Source organism: Nothobranchius furzeri, chromosome 12, assembly GCF_043380555.1.
Source record: "Nothobranchius furzeri strain GRZ-AD chromosome 12, NfurGRZ-RIMD1, whole genome shotgun sequence".
Classification (NCBI taxonomy): domain Eukaryota; kingdom Metazoa; phylum Chordata; class Actinopteri; order Cyprinodontiformes; family Nothobranchiidae; genus Nothobranchius; species Nothobranchius furzeri.
The window spans coordinates 23226805-23254076 of NC_091752.1; the positions used below are offsets into that span (position 1 = coordinate 23226805).

Sequence of the window (27272 nt, forward strand, 5' to 3'; positions counted from 1 at the left end):
GCCGCTGCTGTGCACAGAATCCTCTGTTGTTGCATTGTTTGTTAGTTTTTTTTATTCCACCTCAAAAAACCTCATTTGATTTAATGTTTTGAGTTTGTTTTCCATAGTCTTTTTCTTCTATTGCAGCCATCTTTGTCTGGTGATTTTGTCAGGGTGGAATGTTTGCAGAACCTTTCTCGTTTAGCTGTGAAATACTGCATCAGTCTCTCAGTCAGAAGGTGCAGGTGATGAAGCATTTTTAAACTAAACAGACCAAATCTATGAAGCCATACCAAAGTATTACACCAAACACTCAAAACATCACCCATCAGTCGCATTAAGGACGTCTCTTGTAACTTATGACTTACGGGGTGGATCAGTATATTGGTCGGCTGATATTTACCATTTGTAATATATCTGCATTGGCCGATATACCTCCTTAGTATAACTGATTTAAAGACGGGCACATCCGCGGGCAGAACGTAGATGCATATTTACATTCCTGAATAACATCTGCATAAAAAAAGCTCTAAAATCATTTTCAACTTAAATATCTTTTTATATTCCAGTTTTGAACATGTAATACTTGGTCAGTTAATTGATTTGTTTGATTAACTTTAGATAGATGTTGGACTTTAACACGGAGCAGTGCACAAAATTAAGATTTAGTAGTGTTCAAAAACCGATTCAGATTCAGAAATTTTGTTCATCAACAGATGTGATTAGTGACATTTTATCACGCATGAAAATCAACCCAAAAAAAAAAATCAGCACACGTCGACCATCTGCTGACCATGACCTCTAAATATCAGTATCGTCAACCTCTAATTCCTACGGTAATATAGCCATTTCCTCCTTTTAATAGTTCAAACTTGCAAGCCTGGCCTGGTTTCAGCGTTGACTGAGCTACATTAGCTCGGCTGTCAGCATGACTGGCCTATAGGAAGAGCCAGATCCCCTGGGGACCACAGGTGCTGTGGAGCTCAGGGGTCAGGGTCCTCTGAGAACCACTGTGTTTAGTGTGATTGGTTCTGTTGGACACAGACCTTGGCCCGGATGGCACTTTAAAGTGGGATATATCCTGCAGAAGCTCTGATGCTTTTAGAAAAATGTGAGTAATTGAATTATTTTATTTCTTTGCTTGTCATAAAATGAATGGACTTTGATATGATTTGATCAAATGTGAATTTAGTTGTTGCATTGGGTAAACTAGGATACAGCTTTTGAGAATGAAAACAAAAACAAAAATATGTCTAAAATGTTTAATTTTAGAAATTATTAAAGAGAAAAAATGTCTGTTTAGTATAGGGAATGTTTCATTAACGTTTGTTGCTTAGCTGTCTCCTGTCGTGTACTTATTTACTTTTTTTAACTAACCTTTTACTCAGGTGTGTCTTTGGAGAAGTTCTGGTACCTTGTTCAGAATCTAAGCTGACCTTAATGAAAGACTAAAGCTGAGATAATCTTAATTTAAACGTGTTTAAACGACTAATACCCTTAATTGCTGTATCACAGGCCCTTCTAGCTTCTAGAACAAAACTCAACAATGTCAGCCTTCAAAGACATGCTGGTTTCTGCTGCACTCTTTTCCATCTTGGGATTATTTCACTGTCACAAGTTGCCAAGTAAGTTTACTTTTCATTCAAAGCACTTCTTATTGTTTATCAAAGCAATTATTTAAATTATGTAAAATTGGCAAAGAAATAAAAATAATGCACAATGTGATTGTTTGAAACTTGGTGCTAAATGTGTTCGTCCTTAAATCAGTTACATGTAAACCATTCTAACAGCGTAACTTCACACCTTCAATGGCGTGATGTCTAACTACGACCAGCAGATATCAGTGTTTAGCAATTGATGGTTCAGTATTGTGCATTAGCTAGTATTGTGTGCCTGTTGCCAGTGCTACTGTGGTCATAATGAGGTCATTCTTGGGTGAACCTGAGAGTATGAAGCTTTGATGCCCTGCAGCTGACGCTCCCTGTCACCATTAAAACACCCGTTACCACAGCGGCTCATTGCCTGGGCTGCACAGTAGGGAAATTTACTTCAAGTTCAATTGAGAAAAGAGAAAAAGACAACAGTCTTTAATTCTGCTGAGGTCATAGCTGTAGTTATTAGAAGCATGTTCAGCTTTCATCCACATGCTAGCGTCACAGGAAAGACTACAGCCATGCTGATCTCATGCAAACTACAGCACAAAAGTCCCCAGTGTTTTAGAGTTCAGGAGCTAAACACACCTGTGCAGGAAAATAAACATGCTACTGTTTACATCATCAGATGACATGAGAAAGGACGGTGCTTTAAAATTCAGTTAAATAAGCCTTTAGATCCAAAAGGCTTTTGACATTTGTTGTGACGTTATGCTAAGTTCAGAGGTTGTGCTGTCAGGCTTTGATCTGCTGGAGGAGTTCCGTGTCCCTGAGACCAAAGGCGTGAGGAGAGTGGATGGATCTCAGCCTGAGGCAGTGGCCTACAGAGTCAACCCCTCCATTCACCTACGGAAAGCCACAAGGTACAATTCAAAGCCAATTAAGCCAGATGAATCCTATTAATATGATCAGTTTGTATGTGTCTTATTGAATTTATTTTTGTTCATTTCAGTTTTTTTTTCTTCATCCAGCACTTTAGCTTCAACTTGTGTTCGGAACAAGACACACAAACAGAGCTGTGCTGAATTGTTCTCAGAGACAGACGCACAACTACAAAAATGTGTTTTGTTTGTTTTTCCTTCTCACCTGTTGGGTTTGATTCTACGTCTGGCTGAAGTGATGTAAATTCCATTACTGCTAGACATCGTTGCACTTGGTCACACCCCGAACCACGCCTAAGGGAGAAGCCCTAAAATTATTGTGACCATTATGTATTTTTGTTTAATTGTTTGCTTAATAAACTCAATTAAATTCAGTTTATTTATGTAGCCAGTGAATCAGACAAAGAGTCATCTTAATGAACTTTACAAAGCAAAGATTCTAACGGAACCTACTTATCAGTGTTTTTGAGTTCATTTCATGAAGCTAATTAGTTAAAAGGTAGCAGATTGCTTCGAGTCACTGACTTGTTTTGTCAGTGACTTCACAGCAGTCACAGCGGTCACCATCTTGCGGCGCCGCCATTAGAGCGGTGGCACTCGCCAATGATTCATTCATTCTGCAGTCATTGTAAACCGACTCTGTGACAGCATGACAAATATCTAGATTCATTATGTTAGACAGTGGCCTCCAGTAACTGATGAAGGTATATTAAATTAATACCAACATTAATTTATGAATTAATCATTTATTTGAGCAATAAATAGGAAAGATTAACAAGGAAATAACAGACTTTACTTTTAAACACTGGCATATAGCTTAGATGTATAGAAGTTAGCAAGCTAACAGTGACAATTTATCATTGCCTTTCAACTGTTGTTTTAAAAATGGTATTTATTTATTTGCCCATTAGTAAGTTAATACTGACTGCTTCAGAGGAGTCAAGAAATTATTCCCATCAGAGCATCGACGCACGCATGTAGCGACAGTGGAGAGGAAAACTCCACTTGCCTATTTAAATTAAGCAGGAAAACATCATTAATGTTGTGTGAAAGTAGATTTGTTCCTGTTGCTAATTTAGATTTTGCTTTGAATGATAAGAAAAAAGGTGTTGAAGTATTTAAAATGTATGGTCACGTTAGCCGAGGATGAGGGAGGCTAACACTGTAGCCCCACCCGTACCGCTGAGGATCACATTTTTTATTAGCAGAAATGCTAACAAAAACATTGTTAGCTGTAGCAAATAAAAAAGGGGAGGAAACAGTGAACTACTACAGGACAAGTGATCCAAGCCACCACAGCTGTTTCATTACACATAAACTAGTTAAACCAGAAGTTTGGAGTTTTTTCTCAGAGGACACCATCTAGAGGTGGAAATTGTATTATACCCTAAGCCCCTCTCTCTGCTTTTGTGATTATGGCTGGAAGCAACACCTCTCATTGGCAAACATGCACCTCTAGCTGAGCAATAGAGCTAAAACACATCCATCCATCCATTTTCATCCGCTTATCCGGAGCCGGGTTGCAGGGGCAGTAGCCTAAGGCGAGAGGCCCAGACTTTCCTCTCCCCAGCCACTTGGGCCAGCTCCAAGGAATCCCAAGGCGTTCCCTGGCCAGGTGAGAGACATAGTCCCTCCACCGTATCCTGGGTCTGCCTTTAGGTCTCCTCCCGGTTGGACATGCCCGGAAAACCTCATCAGGGAGGCGTCCAGGAGGCACCCTGATCAGAAGCCAAGCCACCTCAACTGGCTCTTCTCAATGTGGAGGAGCAGCAGGTATTCTCCGAGCCCCTCCCGAATGACCGAGCTTCTGACCCTATCTCTAAGGGAGAGCCCAGCCACTCTTCGGAGAAAACTCATTTCGGCCGCTTGTATCCGCAATCTCGTTCTTTTGGTCACTACCCAAAGCTCATGACCATAGGTGAGGGTAGGAACGTAGATCGACCGGTAAATCGAGAGCTTCGCCTTCTGACTCAGCTCTCTCTTCACCACAACAGACTGGTACAACGCCCACATCACTACAGATGCAGCACCAGTCCGCCTATCAATCTCACACTCCAGTTTTCCCTCACTCATGAACAAGACCCCGAGATAAACTCCTCCACTTGGGGTAGGACCCCATCCCTGACCCAGAGAAGGCATTCTATCCTTTTCTGAATCAAGACCATGGTCTCAGATTTAGAGGAGCCAATTCTCATCCCCGCTGTTTCACACTTGGCTGCGAACCGCTCCAGTGAAAGTTGAAGATCTTGTTTTGATGAAGCCAACAGGATCACATCATCTGCAAAAAGCAAAGACCTGATACTCAGGCCACCAAAACGGATGCCCTCCACACCTTGGGTGCACCTAGAAATCCTTCCATAAAGGTTATAAACAGAATCGGTGACAAAGGATAGCCTTGGTGAAGTCCAACTCTCACTGGGAACGAGCCCAACTTACTGCCGGCAATGCGGACCAATCTCTGACACCGGTCATACAGGGACCTAACAGCCTGTATTAGAGGGCCTAGTACCCCATACTCCCGGAGTACCCCCCGCAGGGCCCCCCAAGGGACGCGGTCAAACACCTTCTCCAAATCCACAAAAAACATGTAGACTGGTTGGGCAAATTCCCACGCACCCTCCAGGATCCCCCTAAGGGTATAGAGCTGGTCCAGTGCTCCTCAGCCAGGACGAAAACTACATTGCTCCTCCTGAATCTGAGGTTCAACAATCCGATGGACCCTCCTCTCCAGAACCCTTGAATAGACCTTACAAGGGAGGCTCAGGAGTGTGATCCCCCTGTAGTTGGAACACACCCTGCGGTCCCCCTTTTTAAATAAGGGGACCACCACCCCGGCCTGCCAGTCCTGTGGGACTGCCCCCGATGTCCACTCGACATTGCAGTTGCCGCGTCAGCCAACACAGCCCCACAACATTCAGAGCCTTAAGAAACTCCGGGCAGATCTCATCCACCCCTGGGGCCTTGCCACAGAGGAGCTTTTTAACCACCTCAGTGACCTCAGCACCAGAGATTTGAGAGGCCAACCCAAAGTCCCCAGACGCTGCTTCCTCACTGGAAGACGTGTCGGTGGGATTGAGGAGGTCTTCGAAGTATTCTGCCCACCGATCCACGACGTCCTGAGTAGAGGTCAGCAGCACACTGTCCCCACCATAGATAGTGTTGGTAGTGCACTGCTTTCCCCCCCGAGGCGCCGGATGGTGGACCAGAATCTCCTCGAAGCCATCCGGAAGTCTTGCTCCATGGTCTCACCGAACTGCTCCCATGCCCAGGTTTTTGCCTTGCGACACCCGAGCCGCATTCCGCTTGGACTGCCGGTACCCGTCAACTGCCTCTGGAGTCCCACAGGCCAAAAAAGACCTGATAGGACTCTTTCTTCAGCTTGACAGCATCCCTAACCGCCGGTGTCCACCAGCGGGTTCGGGGGTTGCCACCACAACAGGCACAGACGATCCTGGGACCACAGCTCCGGTCGGCTGCCTCAACAATGGAGGAAAGGAACAGGGTCCATTCAGACAGTTTTTTCTTCTTCTGGCTCTTGGAGAGTACAGACGCTTTTTTCCTCCTCTCCTCCCTATCTTATCCCAAGGCTCTTTGTCTGTCTTTGGGTGTATGGCGCTTTTGCATTTTTTTCTGTAAACCGGAAATAATGAAAAATGGACCTGGTCAGTTGGTCTCTCAACGCGATTGATAAGATTTTTTCAACGATGAGAATGGGAGAAGGGGCTCCTGGTTGCCCCTCTGGGACAGAGCCAGTTGGGCATATCATGGACTCCTAGAAACAGTGGAACTTGATCTGCCTCTCCCAACTTTCTGTAGAGGATTCTGAAGACGTCTGGATATTCGTTGTGTTGGTGTCAGGTTTAAGAGCGCTGACGGGCGCTGCTTATTGTGGCTGCATGCACTGATGTTTGGAGAGTCCTCTACCCTACCTCCCCACCTAGTAGACACTTATGTTGTGTAATGTCTGAAGTGTGTTGCATTTCTGTCCAAGGTGTTTTTTGCATAGCAAAACTGCCCTCCCTGTGGAGGGTAACTCTGAAGTGCCTTTTTTTCCCTCCACCTGACTCAATCCTCATATAAACCCCTCCAAACTCTATTAAGGTAGCGTGACTCGGGTTGCGAATGACCACAGTCACCAATTCTTGTCATGTATCTATGCCTATATATGTATGTCTGACCTCAGAATTGTGTGTACTGAAACTCTAATTTCCCTCTGGGATTAATAAAGTATCTTTGAATTTGAATTAGAATTGAATTTGAATGAACCCCACCTCCCCCGGAACATTTTGGAAGTTCTGTCAGATTTGGGAATTGAAGCTCCTTCTGACAGGAGACTCTGCATGACGTTCCCAGCAGACCCTCGCGATACGTTTGGGCCTGCCTGGTTTGACCGGCATCTTCCCCCATCATCTGAGCCAACTCACCACCAGGTAGTGGTCAGTTGGCAGCTCCGCCCCTCTCTTCACCCGAGTGTCCAAGACATGCAGGTCAGATGAAACGACAACAAAGTCGATCATCGAGCTGCAGCCTAAGGTATCCTGGTGCCAAGAGCACATATGGACACCTTTATGTCTGAAGATGGTGTTCATTATGGACAATCCATGACTGGCACAGAAGTCCAATAACAAAACACCACTCGAATTCAGATCCGGGGGACCGTTCCTCCCAACCACACCTCTGCAGGTCCCACTGTCGTTGCCCACATGAGCATTAAAGTCCCCCAGCAGAACGAGGGAGTCACCGGAAGGAGCGCTTTCCAGCACCCCCTCCAAGGTCTCCAAAAAGGGTGGGTAGTCGGAACTGTAGTTTGGTGCATAAGCACAGACCACAGTCAGAACCTGTCCCCCCACACGTAGGCGGAGGGAGGCTACCCTCTCATTCACTGGGGCAAACCCCAACGTACAGGCACGAAGATGGGGGCAACTATTATGCCCACCCCTGCTCAGCGCCTCTCAGTGGGAGCAACTCCAGAGTGGTAGAAAGTTCAACCCCTCTCAAGGAAACTGGTTCCAGAGCCAGAGCCATGCGTTGAGGTGAGTCCGACTATATCTACTCGGAACCTCTCAACCTCACACACCAACTCAGGCTTCTTCCCCACCAGAGAGGCGACATTCCATGTGCCAAGAGCCAGCTTCTGTAGCTGAGGATCAGACCGCCAAGGTCCCGCCCTCGACTACCACCCGTCACACACTGTACCCGACCCCTTTGGCCCCTCCCACCAGTGGTGAGCCCATGGAAAGGGGGACCCACGTTTCCTCTTCGGGCTGTGCCCGGCCGGGCTCCATGGGTGAAAGCCCGGCCATCAGGCGCTCGCCAACGTGCCCCACCTCCAGGCCTGGCTCCAGAGGGGAGCCCCGGTGACCCACGTCTGGGCGAGGGAACACGGTTTCCATTTATATAATTCATCATAAGAGGTCTTCGGGCCACTCTTTGTCTGATCCCTCACCTAGAGCCTGTTTGCCATGGGTGACCCTACCAGAGGCAGAAAGCCTCAGACAACTTAGCTCCTAGGATCATTGAGACACTCAAACCCCTCCACCATGGTAAGGTGGCAGCCCAGGGAGTGGACAACACAAACAAAACACATTGTTTTACAATGACTTAATTGCCCATAAAAATACGTCCAACTTTGCGTTAGTGTAGGCACATCCGCAAACATGTGGACATGATCTGTGATTGACATCTGTATGGAAGCAGATGTCAAATGCTTGTGGCTAATTCTGAGCTGTACTCAATTCAAATTGCATGGGGCTCTACGAGACAGGGATGGACTTAAGACAAAAAAAGTTTTGCTTACATAATATCACCATACTGGGTAAGACAATAAAAAAATCATACATAGTTCCTGAAAAGGGGAAATCTCTGCAAGGCTCCCTTAAAGAGCAGGTTTCCCTGAGAAACAGTTGATTACCTATTATTTTTGAAAATGATCAGTCACTCCGACTTTAATATGCAGACTGAATGTGAAAATAGTCTTCTATACTCGTATTTTCTGCATTAGCTCCTGAAAGAAAATAGACAGAATAACGCTTGGTTCAGAAAAGCCTGACAGACCTAAGTCACACTGTCACTTAACATTCATGGACTAACCCACTCATGATGGGGAAGGCTGCTGTTGATTTAGCATCCAGGAAACAGCAGTGAATGTCTCAGCAAGCAGAAACATTAGCATTAGCAACTCCACAACATAGCAGAACTCCTCCAGGCTTGTGTTATTTGTGGAGATGAAAGATCAACGTTGCAAAGCAAACTTAGTCAGCGAGTTGGCCAATCAGAGGTGAGATATCCAAACATCAGGAAATAAGACTCAAAACCCTGGCATCTTCTGCTACTTTCTCCTCCGGCTGACTTCTACTTCCTCAAACAGGTGCACCAGAGTTTTTCTTCCCCCATGAGTACGACTTACAATGCAGTCATTCCTACTGGAGACCATTGTACATGTTTAAAAATATGAGAAAATTTGACCTTTAAGTAAATAAATAAATAAATAAAAATAAATAAACACTTTGTCTTCTAATGAAAATATACAGCAGCCTGAATCTCAGCTTTGTGTTACAGTAACGTGTATCCAGATGGACTTCCCTCTGAATACTCCATCATTGCAACATTTAAGGTGACCAACGACACCGCTCAGACATCCTGGGACCTTTGGCAAGTCAGTGACCCAGAGGGAAGAGAGCAAGTTGGCTTACGTTTCCAGGGTGAGGCACATTCTTTGGACTTTTTCTACACCAGCCCCCATGGGAGTCAGATGTTGAGGACCTTCCATGGTGTGGGAAAGTTGTTTGATGGAGAATGGCACAAGCTGGCTTTGAGCGTAAAGGGCAGCCAAGTGAGGCTGCTTATAGATTGTGAGGAGGTTAAGGTGGAGTCTATCGATGAGCCAAGACCAGTCATCCGCCAAGGATACACCTCCATTGTCAAGCGAGCTGTGGGAGACCGCTCGGCTTCAGTATGTGCAGCTTGAATGTGATTATTATTGAAAATTTAATCCAGTTTGACCTAATTTTTTTTAATAATAGCTCCTGTTTTCCTTTTAGGTGGATCTCCAGCAGATGGAGGTCTCGTGTGACCCTGAAAAGGCTTATTCAGAAAACTGCTGTGAGCTCTCCAGCGTGGTGAGTCATCCTTGTTCTAACTCAGTTACACTCCAGATTTTAGAAGTGGGTGTGGAATTTTAAAACCATTCTGGCCTTTTTTTTATTATCCCTGGTAGTGTGGAGGATACGCTGTGATTGGCCTAACAGCTGGAAGAGCAACTTGCAAGTGTATGCACGGACAACCTGGCATTCAGGGCCCTCCAGGGCCAAAAGTGAGTGCCCCTGCACGGGAAACTGGCTGAACAAATAGAGTCGCTGACATATTTCATGTATTTTGTACTCTGCAGGGTCACAGGGGTCTTCCTGGAAAACCCGGAGACCAAGGAAGACAAGGGAACTGGGTAAATAAACACATATACCTCTCAATCAATCAAGCAGCTAATGTTTACTGGATGCATTCTTAGCAGAGGAATTCACCTTCTCTTGAGGCACACAGAGTTAAAGGTGTGGCTGACTTAAAAACTATTTATCTTTTTTCCGATAATCGATCACTCTGAGATTTTTGTGCTGGCTGAACCTGAAAATAATCTCCTACACCTATCTCCTGCATTAACTTCTGATAGAAAATAGATGGTGAAACTCTAGGTTTAGAAAATCCTCACAGATCTACGTCACACTGAGAATTAACATTCATTGACTCACTGATCTTAATTCACGACAAAGAAGGCTGTTGGTGTTTTAACGCCCGGGAATCAGCAGCGGACGTCTCGGCTAGTTTAAGCTAACCGTTAGCATTAGCAACTTCACCCCACAGCAGAACATCTATAGACTTGTGTTATTTGTGGACAAAACATCTTTGTTGCAAGTCAGTGGTAGTTGCATTATCCAATCCAGGATGAGATGTCCAAATATCAGGAAGTAAATTGTGGACGCTCAGCTGTGATGTGGGCAACTTTTGGGTCAAAGAAACGGCGCACCAGTATATTTCTTCCCTCCAAGAACGACTTACAATGCATTCATTCCTACTAGAGACCACTGCAAATGTAATTATTAAATGAGTAATGCACTCCTTTAAGCTGATCTGTTAGTGAGACAGCAGAAGATCTGTGAAGAATGGTGATAGTAGCGATACACAACGTGAAGGAATCTTCAGGAAGCGGAAGTGACTGTAATTAGGCTTATAACTGATGTTCGCTTTGAGGAAGCCTTGAAAAAGTCCAGTTTGAGTAAAAACCAACATAACACAAGGATACTTTTGTATTGTTATTGCATGCATGGAACTGGAGGTGCATTCTTATGTATTGACAGCTCCCTCTTGTTGATATGCAACTCTATTGGTCAACGCTCTACACTCGCGTAAATGATTCATTTTGCTGTAGAGGCCAGGGGAAGGACTATGGGGAAATATAAATTATGAAAGATTACCCATAGGATAAGATGCTGTAAACATTTTTAAACAATGTACCCCAGCTTTAAAGGTGTGAAACACTGAAAAACCATTAAAAAAAATTTTTTTCTGATCATAATTGGTCACTGTGAGTTTTTCATGCTGGCTGATCATGAACAGTTCCTGCATTAGTTTTTGAGAGAAAATATACGGTGGAACTTTTGGATTTGAAAGGTCAGACAGATCTATGACACACTGTCACTTAACATTCATGGACTCACCCATCTTGACTCGCAACACGTAAAGTCGTTGGTTTAGCATCCAGGAAACCGCAGAGAACGTCTTGCAAATACTAGCTAACTGTTAGCATTAGCAACTACAACACACAGCAGAACTCCTCAAGGCGTGTGTTATTTGTGGAGATAAAACATCCACATTACAAGTTAATGGTTGTTGTTATCCAATTCGGAACGAGATGCTCATATATCAAGATTTAAGAGTCCAAAACCTGCCATGTGAAGCTCACCTGTGGTGAGGGTAGCTTCTAGTTTCTGAAAATGGTGCACCAGTGGGGGTTCTTCCCCAGAGTACGACTTACAACTGGCCCTTGCTTCCAGAAGATCTTCCACCAGTGCAGTTGACATGTACAGTTGTGAAAATTGTAGGGTTTTGATGAAAGTACTAATACTGATGCTCCATTTGGATGTTTTAATGCCAGAAGTGATCAGATGTGAATGAGTGACAGTTATCTACAAGGGGTTAATAAAAAGAAAACTTCCCGATAGGTTCGTGTAGCCATCAATGGTTTTAAAGCCTGTTGGTTAGATCAAATTCATTACTTTGACCTTGCTTGAAACTATACTTCATTTTCATTCCATTTATCTGATATTTAATAGTTTTGAATTTGTATAGCAGTATATATTATTGAAAAAATGTCATGTTTTCTATAGTAAATCCAGCTTTTTAGGAAAAGGATTGTACTTGTTCTATTTGTGGAAAACATAGAAAGGACTCGGGAAGCATTAGTCATAAACACAACAACATGGCTCAGAATCGTTTGTACAGATGCCCACTTCCCCAGAAGTAGATGGACAAGTGTTTTCCACCGTACCGGCGGCATTATCCTGAGTCAACAAACACTTCAAACAGAACCAGGCCTTTTGTACATTATGAGTTTATTTAACTATCTCACCTAACTGTGAGTAGTAAGTATACTATGTTGGACAGAGGTTAACCTCAAAGATGGCCGACAGTATGGCGAGAGGCAGAACCATGAAATTTACGACATCTCTGAGGCAGGACAGAGGATCGGGGTGAAGGACCACCCACCGGCTGAGATGGGCAGTTCATCATATCCGTGCCAGGAAATGCCCTCCTTGGATGCCAGCAGGGAAGGCGATAAACAACATGGGGCTCTGTGATTCACAAGCTGGCAGGAGGTCAAAACTCTAACCAGTTGCTAAAGGCAGATGTTTGGTCCCAGATGAGCTACAGCTGCATCTGAAGACAAGAACATGTAGCACGTAAGACTCTGGAAATCTGCTCAGGGTGAATGGCAGTCTACAGTGCTTTCCCAAGCAGCAGAGGGGATTTCTTTGACAGCAAAGGGCAAGGTAAATGCCAAACTGTCGCATATGAAAAAAGAAAAATTCATTTTTAACATGTTCCCCTGAGTGTTGTTAAGACTCTCTGAGCTACGCTGGTAAGAATCAAAGAGATTAACAAGTCATAAATTTAAAGTGAAAATATTCACATCTGCAGCTGTCTGCTGAAGGGAAGAGCTGGCTCCTTTTTCATTTTTAAGAATTTCACAGCCTTTTCCTGTTTTTACTCAATTATGAAAGGCAACTGTAAATAAAATAACAGATTTTTGCAGATGTGTTTTACTTTTTACCACACATTTAGAGGAGAAAGTTGTTTGTGTGTGTGTGTGTGTGTGTGTGTGTGTGTGTGTGTGTGTGTGTGTGTGTGTGTGTGTGTGTGTGTGTGTGTGTGTCTGCTCTGTCTTCTCGATTCCCAGTGAGTCGTGGTGGATGGCTGCTTATACTGAGCCAGGATCCTCTGGAGGTTTCTTCCTGTTAAAAGGGAGTTTTCCTCTCCACTGTCGCTAAATGCTTGCTTAGAATGAGGACTGATGCAATTTGCTGGGTTCCTTATATAGGAAACTTTTTACTGATTGGCTTAATGAACTGACCTCTATTGGAATGTTTACTATGTGAAGTGCCTTGAGACGACTCTTGTCGTGATTTGGCGCTATATAAATAAACTTGAATTGAATTGAATATTGTTGCCTCACAGCAAAAAGGTTGCAGGTTCGAAACTTGGATGCAGCCTTTCTGCGTGGAGTTGCACGTTCTCCCCATGCATGCGTGGGCTTCCTCCGAGTACTCCGGTTTCCCCCACAGATCACAACATGCCCTATAGATTCACAATTGTATGTCCCTTTGGATAAATGCATCTGCCAAATAAATAATCATAAACATAAAGGACATCTGGAGGTATTGATGTGTTCTCGATGTTGTGTCCTCCCATTAAATAATAAAGACAAATCACCATCTTTTAAAGAATATTTTTAAAAGAAACATGGTCTGGGTGAGAATGTGAACTCATAAATTCACGATATATATTTACATTTCTGCTTAGTCCTTGTCAGTATTTGTAGAACCAATCTTAATGTTTATTTAAGGAATGTTGTCATGTTTTAATGTCTTTTCTTGTTCTTTTATGCTATCTGATTTATCCAGATTAAGCTCTTCAAAGGGTTCATGTTTAACTCAATGAAAACCGTCCCTTTACATTTAGATTGTGAATTTTTTTTCTGGTCTGGTTCATTTAAACACAAATGATTGCTGTTCAAGAGGTAATGATTCAAATTACTTGCAGGGAATCCGTGGAATCACCGGAGACTATGGGAACATTGGTGAGGCAGGTCTGAAGGTGAGCCTCTGTCTGTGACTGCTTACACTTCTGTTTAGATTTTTTTAACGCTTCATTAATGAATCATCACATCCTTAGGGTGAACAAGGAATCAAAGGCGAAAAAGGGATGAGGGGATCCTGGGGGCAAGTGGTAAATTCAAACACAGATTTAAAATAATTCTGTTCTAATTCTGAAATGTTACATATCTGCCTGAGATGCTATGTTCATAGGGGGACAGAGGTCCTAAAGGACTGAAAGGACTAAAGGGGGCAGCAGGTTTTAAGGTAAACCCCTCTGTTGGTTGTAATTAGACCAATTTAGCAACATTTTATCTCTGCTGTTGTAGAACTTCATACCTAACTTCAAATTTTACTTTTTGGCTTCATTTAAAGGGAGTTCGAGGACATCCTGGAGACTTTGGAGAGACTGGGAAGCCAGGAGGAGCTGTGAGTTAACCTTTGAGCCACAGCGGTAAGCCGTGTTACAAACAATTATCTGATTAGCGTTTTACTAAATGTATTGTTTCCTCGAAGGGTGCTAAAGGCCTCAAAGGATACGAAGGGATTCCTGGGTTTCAAGGAGTCAAGGTATTTGTGTTGCCTTTCAGTATCTGTCTTTTTCTTATTGCAAATCATCTAAACTCATCATGTTTGGTTTTTAGGGCCAAAAAGGAAGTACGGGTGTGGCAGGGCGTCCTGGTCCCAGAGGAAAGCAGGTGGGTTATTGTGGGATTCCCTGTTCCACATAAGGAAACTCTTTCTACTCCGTCTCTACCTTCGAAATCCCCTCGTGTGACCAAGGGAAGCAATGAAATCATTTGTGATGGGGTAAAACGCTGGGATCAAAGTACTGTATGCTTTTCGCTGATGTGCCGTCTCCATAAACAACATTAGTTTATGTTGTTGGATGTTGGCAGAGATCTGAAGGTCTGAACTGTATCAACTTTAGTTGGTGAGTCACAGAGAAAAGAGCAGAACCACAGAGATAATCTGCTCTGCTGTACATGAAAGAGGACTTCCATGCTCACCATGTTCCTTCTTGGATGCTGCTCATATTGTGAAATCCTAATCCATAAATTTACCAGTGGTTGTCCAACAGGGTATTGTAGGAGATCCTGGGGAAAGAGGAGCTCCTGGAGAGAAGGGAAAGCCTGTGAGTTTCACCAAATTTGTTGTTTCATCTACACCAGCAAACATTTAAAGGACTTTTATTTAATGTCTGTTTATGTTTGAACTTGTGAAAACTAGGGTATCCAAGGACCTGTAGGCAGAGCTGGCACCTTTGGACCAAAAGTATTTATCTGTTGATAGAACTATCTTCTAATTCCTGCCAACATTCTCAAAATGACTCGACTCTAGTCATATTTTGTACCCTTTTTAGGGTATTATTGGAGATCCGGGTCTACCTGGCAGAGATGGTGATCCTGGTGTAGAGGTATACAGATGTTTTGGACACTTTTAAATAAAATCATTGGAGGCATGCACATCTATCATAGTTCTGTGAACATTATCCTTTTCTTGCAGGCGTATCAAGGACCACAGGGTCGCAGTGGAAAAGTTGGCAGTAGTGGAGTAAAGGTCTGATGTCTTCTTCGTTTTGTAAAAAAAAAAAAAAAAAGGGATATGGAGCTTTCTGTGACAGATCCTTCTATTGCCATTTGTGTCTTTCATAGGGGGAAAAAGGCACCCTGGGAACAGCGGGAGAAATGGGTCCCCAAGGCCAAACTGTAAGTCACATTTTCAGGCATTTCAGTCACTGAAAACAAGCGCATTATGCCTTTTTTCTAAAAGTATTTTGCCATATTAAAGGAAACCCAAAAAGAATACAGCAGTTCCTTTGGTTGGGTTATAAATGTCTTATTCTCAAGGGCCCAGTAGGTTACAAGGGCTCTGCAGGAAAGCCAGGAAGACCAGGATTTATTGGCCCACCTGGACCTACTGTAAGTGCTCCAGGTACAACTTTGTTACTTTTCTCAACACCGGTTCATTTTCCTCAAATGGTGAACGCATGGTCTCTCTTTACAGGGTCATGTGGGCGTTTCTGGAAAACCAGGACCTAAGGTAACACCTTCTTCATCCATCATTCAATATAGATGTAAAGTGAAAGCCAAATGTTTAATAGCACAATTACTGTGGCTTTTCAGAAAGGCTTTTCTGAGTTGTTGAACCGCATATAATACAAGATTTGCTGATGCTTTTCCAAACCAAGACTTTTTCCTGGAAATAATCCTTACAATTTTCAGGAATTCTACTAGAAGATCCACCAAGTTAGGCGACACATTTCCTACATGGAACCTGCACAGCTGTCAGATTTTACTCTTATGTTGTCATCGAGCAAGCTTCTAATGAAAACAATCAAACACTGTGGCTCAGTGTGTCCTCTCCTCTTGAGCAAAGGGTAAAAAAAATAAATGAATAAAATGAATTTCCTTCCAGAACTTCTTCTGGGTGTTCACATAATGACACAAGATATATTTAAAATATATATGTTTCTGAAATTTGGAAACAAGTGTTTATGGTTCTGTGAGTTTTCTAAAGAATTAGCAAGGCAGATATCTAAGACAAAATTAGATTTCAGAATAACGTTTGGAATTTATGCCAAATATGAGAAATATACTAGCCGGCCAAAAATTTGCCACAAAAAAAGGCCACACACTCTAATATTCTCCACAACATCCCAAAGATTTTCAATGGGGTCAAGGTCTGGACTCTGTGATGGCCAATCTGTGTGTGAAAATGATGCCTCGTGCTCCTTTAACCACTCTTTCACTATTTGTGCCTGATGAATGCTGGAATTGTCATCTTGGAATAAGCCCGTACCATCAGGGAAGATGGAATAACCTGGTCGTTCAGGATTTTCAGGTTGTCAGCTGACCTCATTCTTGGAGCACATCCTGTTGCTGAACCTAGACCTGACCAACTGCAAACACCCCAGATCATAACACTGCCCCCACAGGCTTGTACAGTAGGCACTAGGCATGATGGGTAGGCACTTAATCTGCCTCTCTTCTCACCCATCACTCAGGAACAGGGCCGACTGGACTCATCAGACCAAATGACCTTCTCATTGCTCCAGAGTCCAATCTTTATGATCACTAGCAAACTGAAGCCTTTTTTTCCAGCTTGCCTCACCGATTAGTGGCTTTCTTACAGCTACACAGCTGTTCAGTCCCAATCCCTTGGGTTCCCTTTGCATTGTGCGTGTGAAAATGCTCTTGCTTTCACTATTAACCATAGTCCTGAGTTTTACTGTTGTTTTACTTTGATTTGATTTCACCAAATGTTTAAGTGATCACCAGTCATGGTCATTCAAGAATTTTTTCCAGCCACATTAATTTCTTGAAGACGACGGGTCCCCACTATCCTTCCTGTTTTTAATGCGTTGGACAGTTCTTAACCCAAATTTAGTCATTTCTACAATCTTCTTAGATGTTTTCTCAGCTTGATGCATGCCAATGGTTTGACCCTTCTCAAACAGACTAACGTCTTTTCCATGACCACCAGATGTGTCTTTCCACATGGTTGTTTAAAAAAAAAGAGAGAAACAACTTGTTGCATCAGCTGGGGTTAAATACCTTGTTGCCAGCTGAAAGATAATTGCCCATGCAATAATTACCCAATAGGAGGCTCGTACCTATTTGTTTAATGAAATCCAGAGGGCAACTTTATTTTGGACAAGCAGTGTATATTTACTAATTCCTTAAAGTGGCAGTGTGTAGCTTCCTAGCATTAGGGGGTGGTACATACATTTCAGGGTAGGTTTACACCGCATCACCGTGACTGTCACTATTTTAAAAAAGCACTACGATAAATGTTGTTACCTGTAGAGACGAAAGCATGCAACCTGAGCGTGACTCCTCAGAATTTGATCCTTCAGTTGATTCCATCAAGAGAATGCAATGCTGATGCTAGTTTTCTGGCACTGTAGTTTTGTGCGCCTGATGATGACATCATCAGGACACCACTCAGCCAAAATATTTTGTACGACCTTTTTGATTCTGTTCTTTCACATATGTTTAAACGAGTTTAGCAGTATTATTAAATTAGTGTTTCCTACTGCCTCAAAGTTTTTGAACGTGGTAACGTAACTCCCGTAATTCGTACATCCAGCCAATCATCTAGTGTGATTTCATCTACAGGCACAGGACCATGAGCCGGCCAGAAGAAAACATGGCGTCTAATATGGCGTCCCCCAAATACACTAAACCTGCATCCTTTGTACATTAGCCCAGATTTTTATGGTTATATGGTATAAAGCCATCTATTTTTCAACATTTGGCAACATTTTGTTAGTTTTCAATAACGTTTCGATGGATATTTCCAGAGATTATCGGTAAAAATGACACATTGTCTGTTTGAAAATTAAATATGCCTTTTTGTATCAAAGCACAAATACAAATCAAGTTTGTATTAGACAGATTGAGTGAAACTATGGGAGTAGTAACAGGGATGAGCCACAGTGGCTCAGCCCTGCAGGGAACATCCATCTGTGGTCTCATTGCACTTCCATTTCTGACCGTAAAGTCTAGCAGACAACTCTGGATGCTGAAAAAGGGATACTAATGAGCAACCAGGTGAAATGTGACTCTATGGGTTTGCAACGTTTCCATGACTGAGAAGCCCGGAGTGAACACAGGATGAATTTATTACTCAAACTAGACAAATTAATCCAAACCACCCACGGGTTAATCAACTAAAACTTTCCCTATTTTCCATGTCCAACAATTGAGCAATAGAGGAGGTTTGTTAGTGTTTCCATTATAAATGTAAATGTATTAATCACCATTCTCCAACCTTGTGCCTGTTTAAAAATTTGAATGGAAATTGCTGATTCTGCTAAAGCTAAAGTCCTGATCAGCCAGCCGCTAATACAGTTTCTGTTATTTGATGCAGAGCGAGTTGCATACTGTGTTTTCAGAGTCAAACTGCATTAAAATGAGCTGTAATGAGCAACTTGTTAAACAAATATTATTATTATATTTTATTTTATATTCATTTGATGGATGCTTTTATTCACAAGTCTTATTTGCTTTGTACAGGGTGACACAGGGATCCAGGGAATTAAAGGAAAAAAAGCTGCACAGGTATTCCATCAAGCAGAAAAATATCATTCTTTATTTTCAACATCTTGTTATTATTATTATTATTATTATTATTATTATTATAATCCTGGTGTTTTGGTTTTACAGGGAGTAAAAGGAGTTAAGGGCCCAAAGGGAAGGGTAAGCTGATGGGTCAATAACGCATCATAGGATTCTGATCATGGTTATGAAATAAAAATTCACAGAAAATTTCCTGCCAGTACCTGTTGTAGTCTCATAAACCAGTAGTGACGTTTTACTCTCACATTAAGCCTAAAAAGAATCATGTAAGTAGTGAAAATGGTGTTTTAAATATGCTTGTGTGTCAGTTAAAACATGCCTCATTCATTCACTTGCCTCAGCCGAGTTAATAGCTGGAAAAATTCAATAGGAATCCATCAAATAACATTCCTCACATATTCACAGCATCTGCAGATTTCATAAGAAACCAAATGAGTCTTGCACATTTCTCAGGTGTTTTCTGCTATATTTGGTTTTTATTTAGAAAAGTAATACAAATTTATTTATTATTAAAATGGCTTCAAATAATCTAAATAGGCCACACTTTGAATGTTGTGTGTGAAACGTGTTCTGGGTGTTCTTTATGTTCTGTAGGTGGGAGACAGGGGTGAACAAGGTCCTCAGGGAAAACGAGGAAAGCGTGGTTCTGCAGGTCCACCTGGACGTTCTGGTCCTGTTGGGGTCAAGGGTGTCCGGGGCGAGGGAGGACCTGATGGTTTCCAGGGACTACCTGGGCCCCCAGTAAGTAGAAGACGAAGCATTGAACATATAAAAGACACCTTACTGTAGTATTTAAAATGTAGTTTTCTCATTAAGCACATCTGTGTGAATAAACACACACACACACACACACACACACACACACACACACACACACACACACACACACACAACTGATCTACAAGCTCGTTCATTCTGAAACTATCTAGTGTGGTTTTTGGTCAACAAAGCGCTACAGAGTGGTGTCAAATGTGAAACTGATATGAACAATCACTGAGATCAATATAAAAGCTCTAGCCTAAAGTAAAAATAAAAACTATTTGCTGCTACTTTAATTGGTGTGGCTGTAATTGTGTAATAAGCCCCAGATTTTACTGCTGCCATGGTTCACTACATTTCTTCGGAGAAGGCAGCAGTTTCCTCAGCATGCTCAGGCACCTCCACTGATAAATGTGGAAATGATTTTCTTTGCAGGGTCCGACTCTCCCAGCTGAGCATGTGATTGAGATCTGTAAGAAGGTGGTCCTGGAGCAGATGTCCACCTTTGCTAACTCAGTAAAAAGGACCTGTGCTGCTGTTTGTCCTCTCTACGGGGACGTCCCCATGGGTGTCCCCGGCCCTCCTGGACAGAAAGGACCACCCGGACCTTCTGTGAGTTTTACAGCATGGATGTTAGATGCTGAAGCTGTATCACAAATTTTTCCGACACCTCACTTTCTGCAGAATGCTGGAATCCAAGTACTGTCAGAATTCTATACACACATACATTTTTCACTTTTGTCCTCCTTGCTGAGCAAAATGCTACCACATTGAAAGGGTCTGGACTGGCCTAAGAAAGCTGAATTATTTGGCAGAAAAGCTAGGAATGAAAACATTACAATTTTCCACGTCTCCATGAGGACAAATAAGGAGTCACCGACTAGACACTTGGTCTGTGTTGAATGGTTCTTTGGCTGTTTTTCAACTGGAAAGGCTTTTCCACATTATTACACAACGTAGAATCGATTCATGTTCCACAACTCCCAATCGCATGGAGTCTGAGGCAGATAAATGTCATTAAAGTTACGAGAACATTAAAAAAGTATTAAAATCATATTACATTACAGTGATGAAGCCTGAAGGTTTGACGTCTACTGCCAAATCAAGTAATGCACCACTTTTGTGAAGTGACAAACAAGAATGGAAATTACGACAGCAGTTGGCCAAATAACATATTTGAGCAGTAGCGTTTGTCAAATTTATTTTGAAAGCACGCAAATGATTAATACTCTGTTTTTTCTGGTGATGATGTATTCAGGGGGATCCTGGTAATGATGGCGCTGCTGGGGAAACGGGCCCTCCGGGTTTCTATGGAGAAGCTGGAGAACCTGGTAGACGAGGAGAACCAGGTGTGGAAATGATGAGTTACAAACCAATCAGGGTTGATGTCAAAATAAACTTTATTTATAGTACTTATATAAAGGGCATACATAGTTACAGAATGTCAGGATTGTTCGGATTGTTGAAAAGAGGCAGTCATTAGTCGGTCATTTACCTTAAAGAGACATTCAAAAGACTGGCTCTTTTGGCACGAAGCGGTGCTGTGGGAGGGGCCGCATTCTGCCAAAGTTTGTAAGAGCGCGGAGGTATGTGTGTGTGTGGGCGCCACTGGAAGACAACATTAACGGTTCTCTACAAGGAAACGGCTCTCATCGCTCACTCTGAAAAAATGGATTTCTTTGTGAACATCACATCTACAAGTTCCATGAAGGGGGGGTTCACTAAGAAACATAATACCTGTTCTTCTTGAAACACGATTGGTCACTCTGAGTTTCACATGCAGGTTGAATGTGAAAATAATCTTCTACCCCCATTTCCGCTCTGGTTAGAAAAAGACACACGGATCTACATCAATCGTGAACTCACCCGGGGAAGGCTGTTGTTTATTTAGCAGACAGGAGAGAGCAATTCGCTTCTCGGCTAGTAGCTAACTATTAGCATTAGCCTCTCCACAACCTGGCAGAACTTTTTCAGGCTTGTGTTATTTGTGGAGATAAAACATCAATTTTTGTTCAACAAGCGAACGAAGGCAGTAGAAGAGTTGTGTTGCTGTTAGCCAATCAGAAGCAAGATGTCTGAATATCATGAATATTACAGAGTAAGATTCCAAATCCTGATGTTTTCTGGCCCTCCAGTGAAATTCTGTTTACTCAAACAGGAGTGCAAGAACTTTCTTTTTCACAGATGACTCACGAGACATTCATTTACACTAGAGACCACAGCAGATTTATTGAAATAACAAGGTTAGACCTTTTTGCTAGCCTTATCTATCATTTGTTACAACTATGCTGCTTTAGAGCGTTACACATTGCACATTACCTCATTTCTCTGTAGATAGTTTGCCTAAATCCAAATATGAGTCTGTTTTAGATGGAAACTTTGGTATTCACCATTTTATTAATAGAAAATTATACAACTTATTTTCTCCTTGATATCATTTTATTTGAAGTCCAGTTAAACACAGGTTAAACTCTTTCCATTGGTAATTGCTGATTTTCTTACTGTTAAGTACTTGATGAAAGTACACACAGAACTGAGAGGTTAAACTTTTCTTTTTCATTTTGATGGTATGAAGTCAGAATCCGATGCGGCAGTCAAATTTCATGCTATTCCAAAGAAATCACAAACATTTTTTATAAGAAGTTCTAAACATTTATTCAACCCTTATCACGTTTAAAGTATGTGGTTTTTAGTTCGTGTGAATGGTCTGAGTCAAAATGATACATGAGGGAGTTTTTTTACCCCCACCACTTTTCTGTAATTCCTGCTAAATGTTTGTGGATGATTGCAGGAGGTAGAGGAGAGCGGGGTGATAAAGGAGCCAAGGGCTACGGGCTGCCAGGTTATGCCGGTGATCAGGGAACAAAAGGTAAATCTCATGTTCAAACATGTCTACTTTTTAACTAAACCCATAGAGCCAAATTCCGCATTTGTGCCTTGTATGTGTGTGTGTGTGTGTGTGTGTGTGTGTGTGTGTGTGTGTGTGTGTGGTAGAGGACTTGCTAATGTAACCAGATTTGCTGATTTACCAAAAAAGGGAAGTCTCATTTCTCTGAAAGTCCTCTCTTCTTGGAAGCTGAGAAAACCGTCGTACTCAGCTATCTGAGCCGGCTGTAAAGGCTTAAGACTAAACAACGTTTCTGCCTCCATCACAGGTCAGCATGGACATGCTGGCAGAGCCTTTAACGGTCAGCCCGGGAGACAAGGGGAGAGGGGACACATGGGCCAACCGGGACTCAGGGGCCACCCGGGTCTCAGAGGACCTCCGGGGGTCTGCACCACCTCCGGATGTGCTAATCTGAACCCCCCCACAGGGACACCCCAGCCGGCACCACGGAGGCTCAGGAACCGCTCCTAAAAAAACTAATTTAAACAATGATCTCAAATAGCGAAAGAAACAGTTTTGATTCTTTGTAAATGTTTGAATAAAATGAAAAATTATGTAAATACCACAAATAAAACGGAAGTTTTAAAAGCTGTGATTTGGAAAGAATTGGGAACAATTTATTTTTTTATGAAAACAAACCGTTTAAATTAGTTTTAGCTTAATTTAAACGGATCCTCTCACATTTAACTCATCTTTCAGCATCTGATCTTTCTAATAAAATACTGAAAAATGCCAAACTGTGTCATTTAAAGGACATCTATAACATAAACATTTATAAAATACCGATCACATTAGACCCATTTTGCTTGATAAATCGTGCTGACCAGCCTGCAGCAGGCTGAAACAAAGTGACTTAAACGTTTGGAACAAAGGAAACAAGAATATGAGTAATCATCTGTCAAACAGCATCATCAATATTAACCTTTAATTAATCACATCAGCATGCCAAAAGTGAAGCTATGACCAAAATCAACTTCCTATCCAAAAAACTTCATTTTTGGGAGAGAAAAGCCCGTTTTTATTTCTTTGCTTGCATTCAGGGAGGAATTAGTTAAATGATTAGCTGCTGTTACTATTATAAAGCTATTATGAAAAATTTTCGGTGTGATCCAGACAATAATCCGTGTTGCTTCTTCAAAACATCAGAAAAGCTCATTCAAACGACTGAAATCCACACCGTTCATGTTGCTGACACGACTCTAAGAGTTTGAGACTCATAAAACTAATTAGAGGTGAACAAACAAGCTGCTAACATTTTGAGTATTAATGACTTTCTCTTTTTCAGCTTTGGCAAAGTGATGTTTCCAATGCAATTTTCTGACGTTCTAAATGTTTTACTAAACAGGAACAAGTTGAAACTATAAAACCTTGTTTTTTAAATACTTTTTCAGTAGGAATAATGTGTGTTTGTGAGTTCACTTGGATCAGACTAACAATGCACAAGACAGGGAGCTCCACATGAGCAATTTTAGGTTAAATTAGTTCATTGCTGGTGCTATGATCACTGCTACAGACTCAAGCACCAAAGTAGCACAATTCCCATTTAGGAAGTCATGGTGGATGAATCGATGCACTTGAGAAGCAGGACACCCTATGCACTCGTACCACTGGACAGGAATGTGCAATAGAGGGTATTGGATTGGATAACAGCAGCTCAACTACACAGGAAAATCTGCTGAGTGGCAGCAGATGGCAGGATTAGTGGCAGCGCATTAGTAATCGGCGCTCCTACGTTTTATAAACAGGATGATGAGACGAGAGTCTACAACGTGACGACGAGAGCCCGAAAAGCTGGAGTGAGTGTGCAAATTAAACATTTCACCCAGGCACACGTGCTGGAAACAAAACTGTTGGGAATCGGACATTTAGCTGTGTTTTCATGTGTGTGAGTGACCCCATTATGGTTGCATATGCTACACACATCCATATGAAGCTGACTACTTCATGGATTTTGCCTATTGCGGGTTATTTTTAGAACGTTACTGCCACGATTAAAGAGGATACAGCTACGATGTTTCTAGATTTCTAGGCCAACTATCTCTTGCCTTACGAACAATTTAAACACGGGCTTTTAGAACAAGGATAATTTTTCTTCATCGGCTTAAATCTGACAAACACCTCTCAAAGATAGAACACACAGAAAGCTCCTGCCTTTATTTAATTTCTTAAGAAGCCCAATGAGCATGGGTCATCACCCTCCACCCCTTTGGTGACTGCTTCAAATGCCAGATTCAGCTGTTTCATCCCATCATCCCATGGCTTCTTCTGTCATGGAAACTATTAGCAATCCATGATCATGCAGAACTTTCTTTTTGAGCTCAACAACTTGCTTTAGGCATGCTCACTATTTATCTTTGTGGCAAACCAGAAAAGAGATCATGAAAAACACGGCTTAAAGCCTGTGAGCCGATTAAAATCTCCCAGCCTCAAAGGGATGGCACTAAATCAAAAGGTATTTGAGGTTTTCTTCTTTCCTCAATCCAGTCACTTATTTAGCGCACGCCAAACACTCTCAATGCTAGCTGTTATGAATAATAAGCCGGTTGTGTCACTGTGTTTTGTTAAAGAGAGACTGAGAAAGGTTTTGAGGCTGTGAGCACAAGTCTAAATTTAATTATGTATTCAGACAAGATTTTTATTATATAAACATGCTGGCAGAGCATGTGGAGTTGTGGAGTTGCTAATGCTAATGGTTAGCTTTGACTAGTTGAGAAATGCTATGCTGTTTCCTGGACGCTAAACCAAAAACAGTCTCCCCTGTCACGGCTCAAAAAGAGCAAGTCCATGCATGGTTTGTGTCAGGCTTTTCAAATCCTAGAGTTTCATTGTCTATTTTCTATCAAAGATAGGTGTAGAAGACTATTTTCATTAGCACACTGACAGAGGCGAGTCTATCATACACTGTTGAACACCACCAGTGTTAAGTGTCATTGCCCAAGGACACACCAACAGCAACAGACTAAACATGGCTCGAACTCCAGTTACGAGGCGAGCACTTAACTCTTGTGCCATCAGCGGGTTCAGATGTACAGTCTCAATGAGACCCAAACCAGTTAATCCAGGAACACCCGTATGTATCTCGAGTGGGAACGAGAATGTGTGGTTGTTACGATAAAGGTAAGAAACTCACTCATTGGATAGGCTGGCAATGATTCAGATGAGAGATAAAGCTCTGAGCTCTGGACTGAACACAGGATGAATTGGATGACTTCCATATATAAACTTTGCGTGATGATGTAGGCAGTGTCTACATAGTTCGTCGAGTGGAATACTGGAAGGTGGAATTCCTGACAGAAATGTACTTATCTACGTATCAACTTACTGTGTGGGACATGTCTTCACTGGATACACTCACAAACGTGAGGGGGGAGTCGCTTCTTTCTTTTGAAATATGGATAGAAGTTTGACTACAATATGTCATTCTTACTTTGTTAACCTTTAACGTTAAGGTTAATGAATGAGAAGTAAGACTACGTGGAATAATGGTTTGGTGTTTCCAGTCTGATGAACTTTGGTCCAGTTCTTCTTTCCAACTGTAGCTCTGAACTAAAGAGCTGGGAAGCATCTGAGCTAAAGAAGATTCTAAAACCACAAATGCTCTTGTCAAAAGGTCTCAGCTCATCAAAAATTATTTCTATTTCATTTTTTTAAATTATGGCTTCCCTTACATTAACAATACATTAAAAAGTTGTCATTTATTTATGCTCGCACCTCCATCCATCCATCCATCCATCCATCCATCCATTTATTTTCATCCGCTTATCCAGAGTCGGGTCGCGGGGGCAGTAGCCTAAGACAAGAGGCCCAGACTTCCCTCTCCCCAGCCACTTGGGCCAGCTCCTCTAGGGGAATCCCAAGGTGTTCCCTGACCAGGTGAGAGACATAGTCCCTCCAACGTGTCCTGGATCTACCTTTAGGTCTCCTCCCGGTTGGACGTGCCCGGAAAACCTCACCAGGGAGGCACCCTGACCAGATGCCCGAGCCACCTCAACTGGCTTCTCTCGATGTGGAGGAGCAGCGCACCTATTAGTTAAAAGTGTTTTATATCCAAATACAACACTTTAACATAAATATTATTGCAGCAAGTCATTTTAATTGCATGAAAACCATTGCACGTCAAGATGTGATCAAGAGGAGTTCTCCATCACGAGTACCGTTGTCCATGGAAACAATTGAAAAGAGCAGGCTCTTCAACAAGCCGGCCACTCCCTGGATCAGCAAATCCAAGCTCGTGTTTCCCTGTGTGATCCGCCAGAGTGTGCTGAGGCTCAGGGTCAACAAGGTTGTCCTCAAGAAATCACTGCTTTCAAAGTAAACGGTTTTCCTTTTTATTAATCCATCACTTGGCAAACCATCAGCTTGTTAAAAAGGATGTCATCATGTAAAAATTCTTGTCATAAACATGATTAAATAAATTAAGCTGTTGCTCAAATGTGCATCATGATAGAGCTGACTGATTAAACCAATGCAATAGTCATCTGAGCCAAAAGAAAAGTGAAATAACCTCTAATGTCGTGTTTTGGTTTGTAAAATCTATAACTGAAGTCTTCTGACTCTTAACTCAAACTTTCAACATTTTTGCAGATGCCTTTATAATATAATTTATTCTCATACAAAGTTAATAATCTGTTAATCTGAATGACAGTGTAAGTACACTGTTGCGTTTC

The 27272-nt window shown here is 42.2% G+C and overlaps 1 protein-coding gene across 2 annotated transcripts; it reads left to right on the forward strand.

Annotated features, from left to right (window-relative positions):
* Positions 1 to 996: 996 nt before the first annotated feature.
* Positions 997 to 23200, forward strand: LOC107375612 (collagen alpha-1(IX) chain). 2 transcript variants are annotated; one of them, XM_054750048.2, is made up of 27 exons: positions 997 to 1090; positions 1495 to 1604; positions 2371 to 2494; positions 9071 to 9464; positions 9553 to 9630; positions 9729 to 9824; positions 9900 to 9953; positions 13823 to 13876; positions 13955 to 14008; positions 14089 to 14142; positions 14251 to 14304; positions 14392 to 14445; positions 14520 to 14573; positions 14957 to 15010; positions 15106 to 15150; positions 15239 to 15292; positions 15382 to 15435; positions 15531 to 15584; positions 15726 to 15797; positions 15883 to 15918; positions 18897 to 18941; positions 19047 to 19079; positions 19554 to 19700; positions 20154 to 20330; positions 20977 to 21067; positions 22510 to 22587; positions 22874 to 23200. In XM_054750048.2, exons 2-27 carry the CDS (start codon positions 1526 to 1528, stop codon positions 23074 to 23076), a joined length of 2292 nt encoding a protein of 763 aa, XP_054606023.2. In that variant the 5' UTR covers positions 997 to 1090; positions 1495 to 1525; the 3' UTR covers positions 23077 to 23200. The 2 variants fall into 2 exon arrangements, with proteins under 2 accessions (XP_054606023.2, XP_070398572.1); XM_070542471.1 differs by lacking the exon at positions 997 to 1090 and having other exon boundaries at positions 1358 to 1604.
* The last annotated feature ends 4072 nt before the right edge of the window (positions 23201 to 27272 follow it).

What these genes read in the sequence shown, in the direction of transcription:
- LOC107375612 (XM_054750048.2), top strand. Translation starts at nt 1,526, where the DNA reads ATGTCAGCCTTCAAAGACATGCTGGTTTCTGCTGCACTCTTTTCCATC. An exon ending in CTGGAGAGAAGGGAAAGCCT is followed by an intron (nt 15,011 to 15,105) that starts GTGAGTTTCACC and finishes TGTGAAAACTAG; the next exon opens with GGTATCCAAGGACCTGTAGG. An exon ending in CGGTGATCAGGGAACAAAAG is followed by an intron (nt 22,588 to 22,873) that starts GTAAATCTCATG and finishes CCTCCATCACAG; the next exon opens with GTCAGCATGGACATGCTGGC.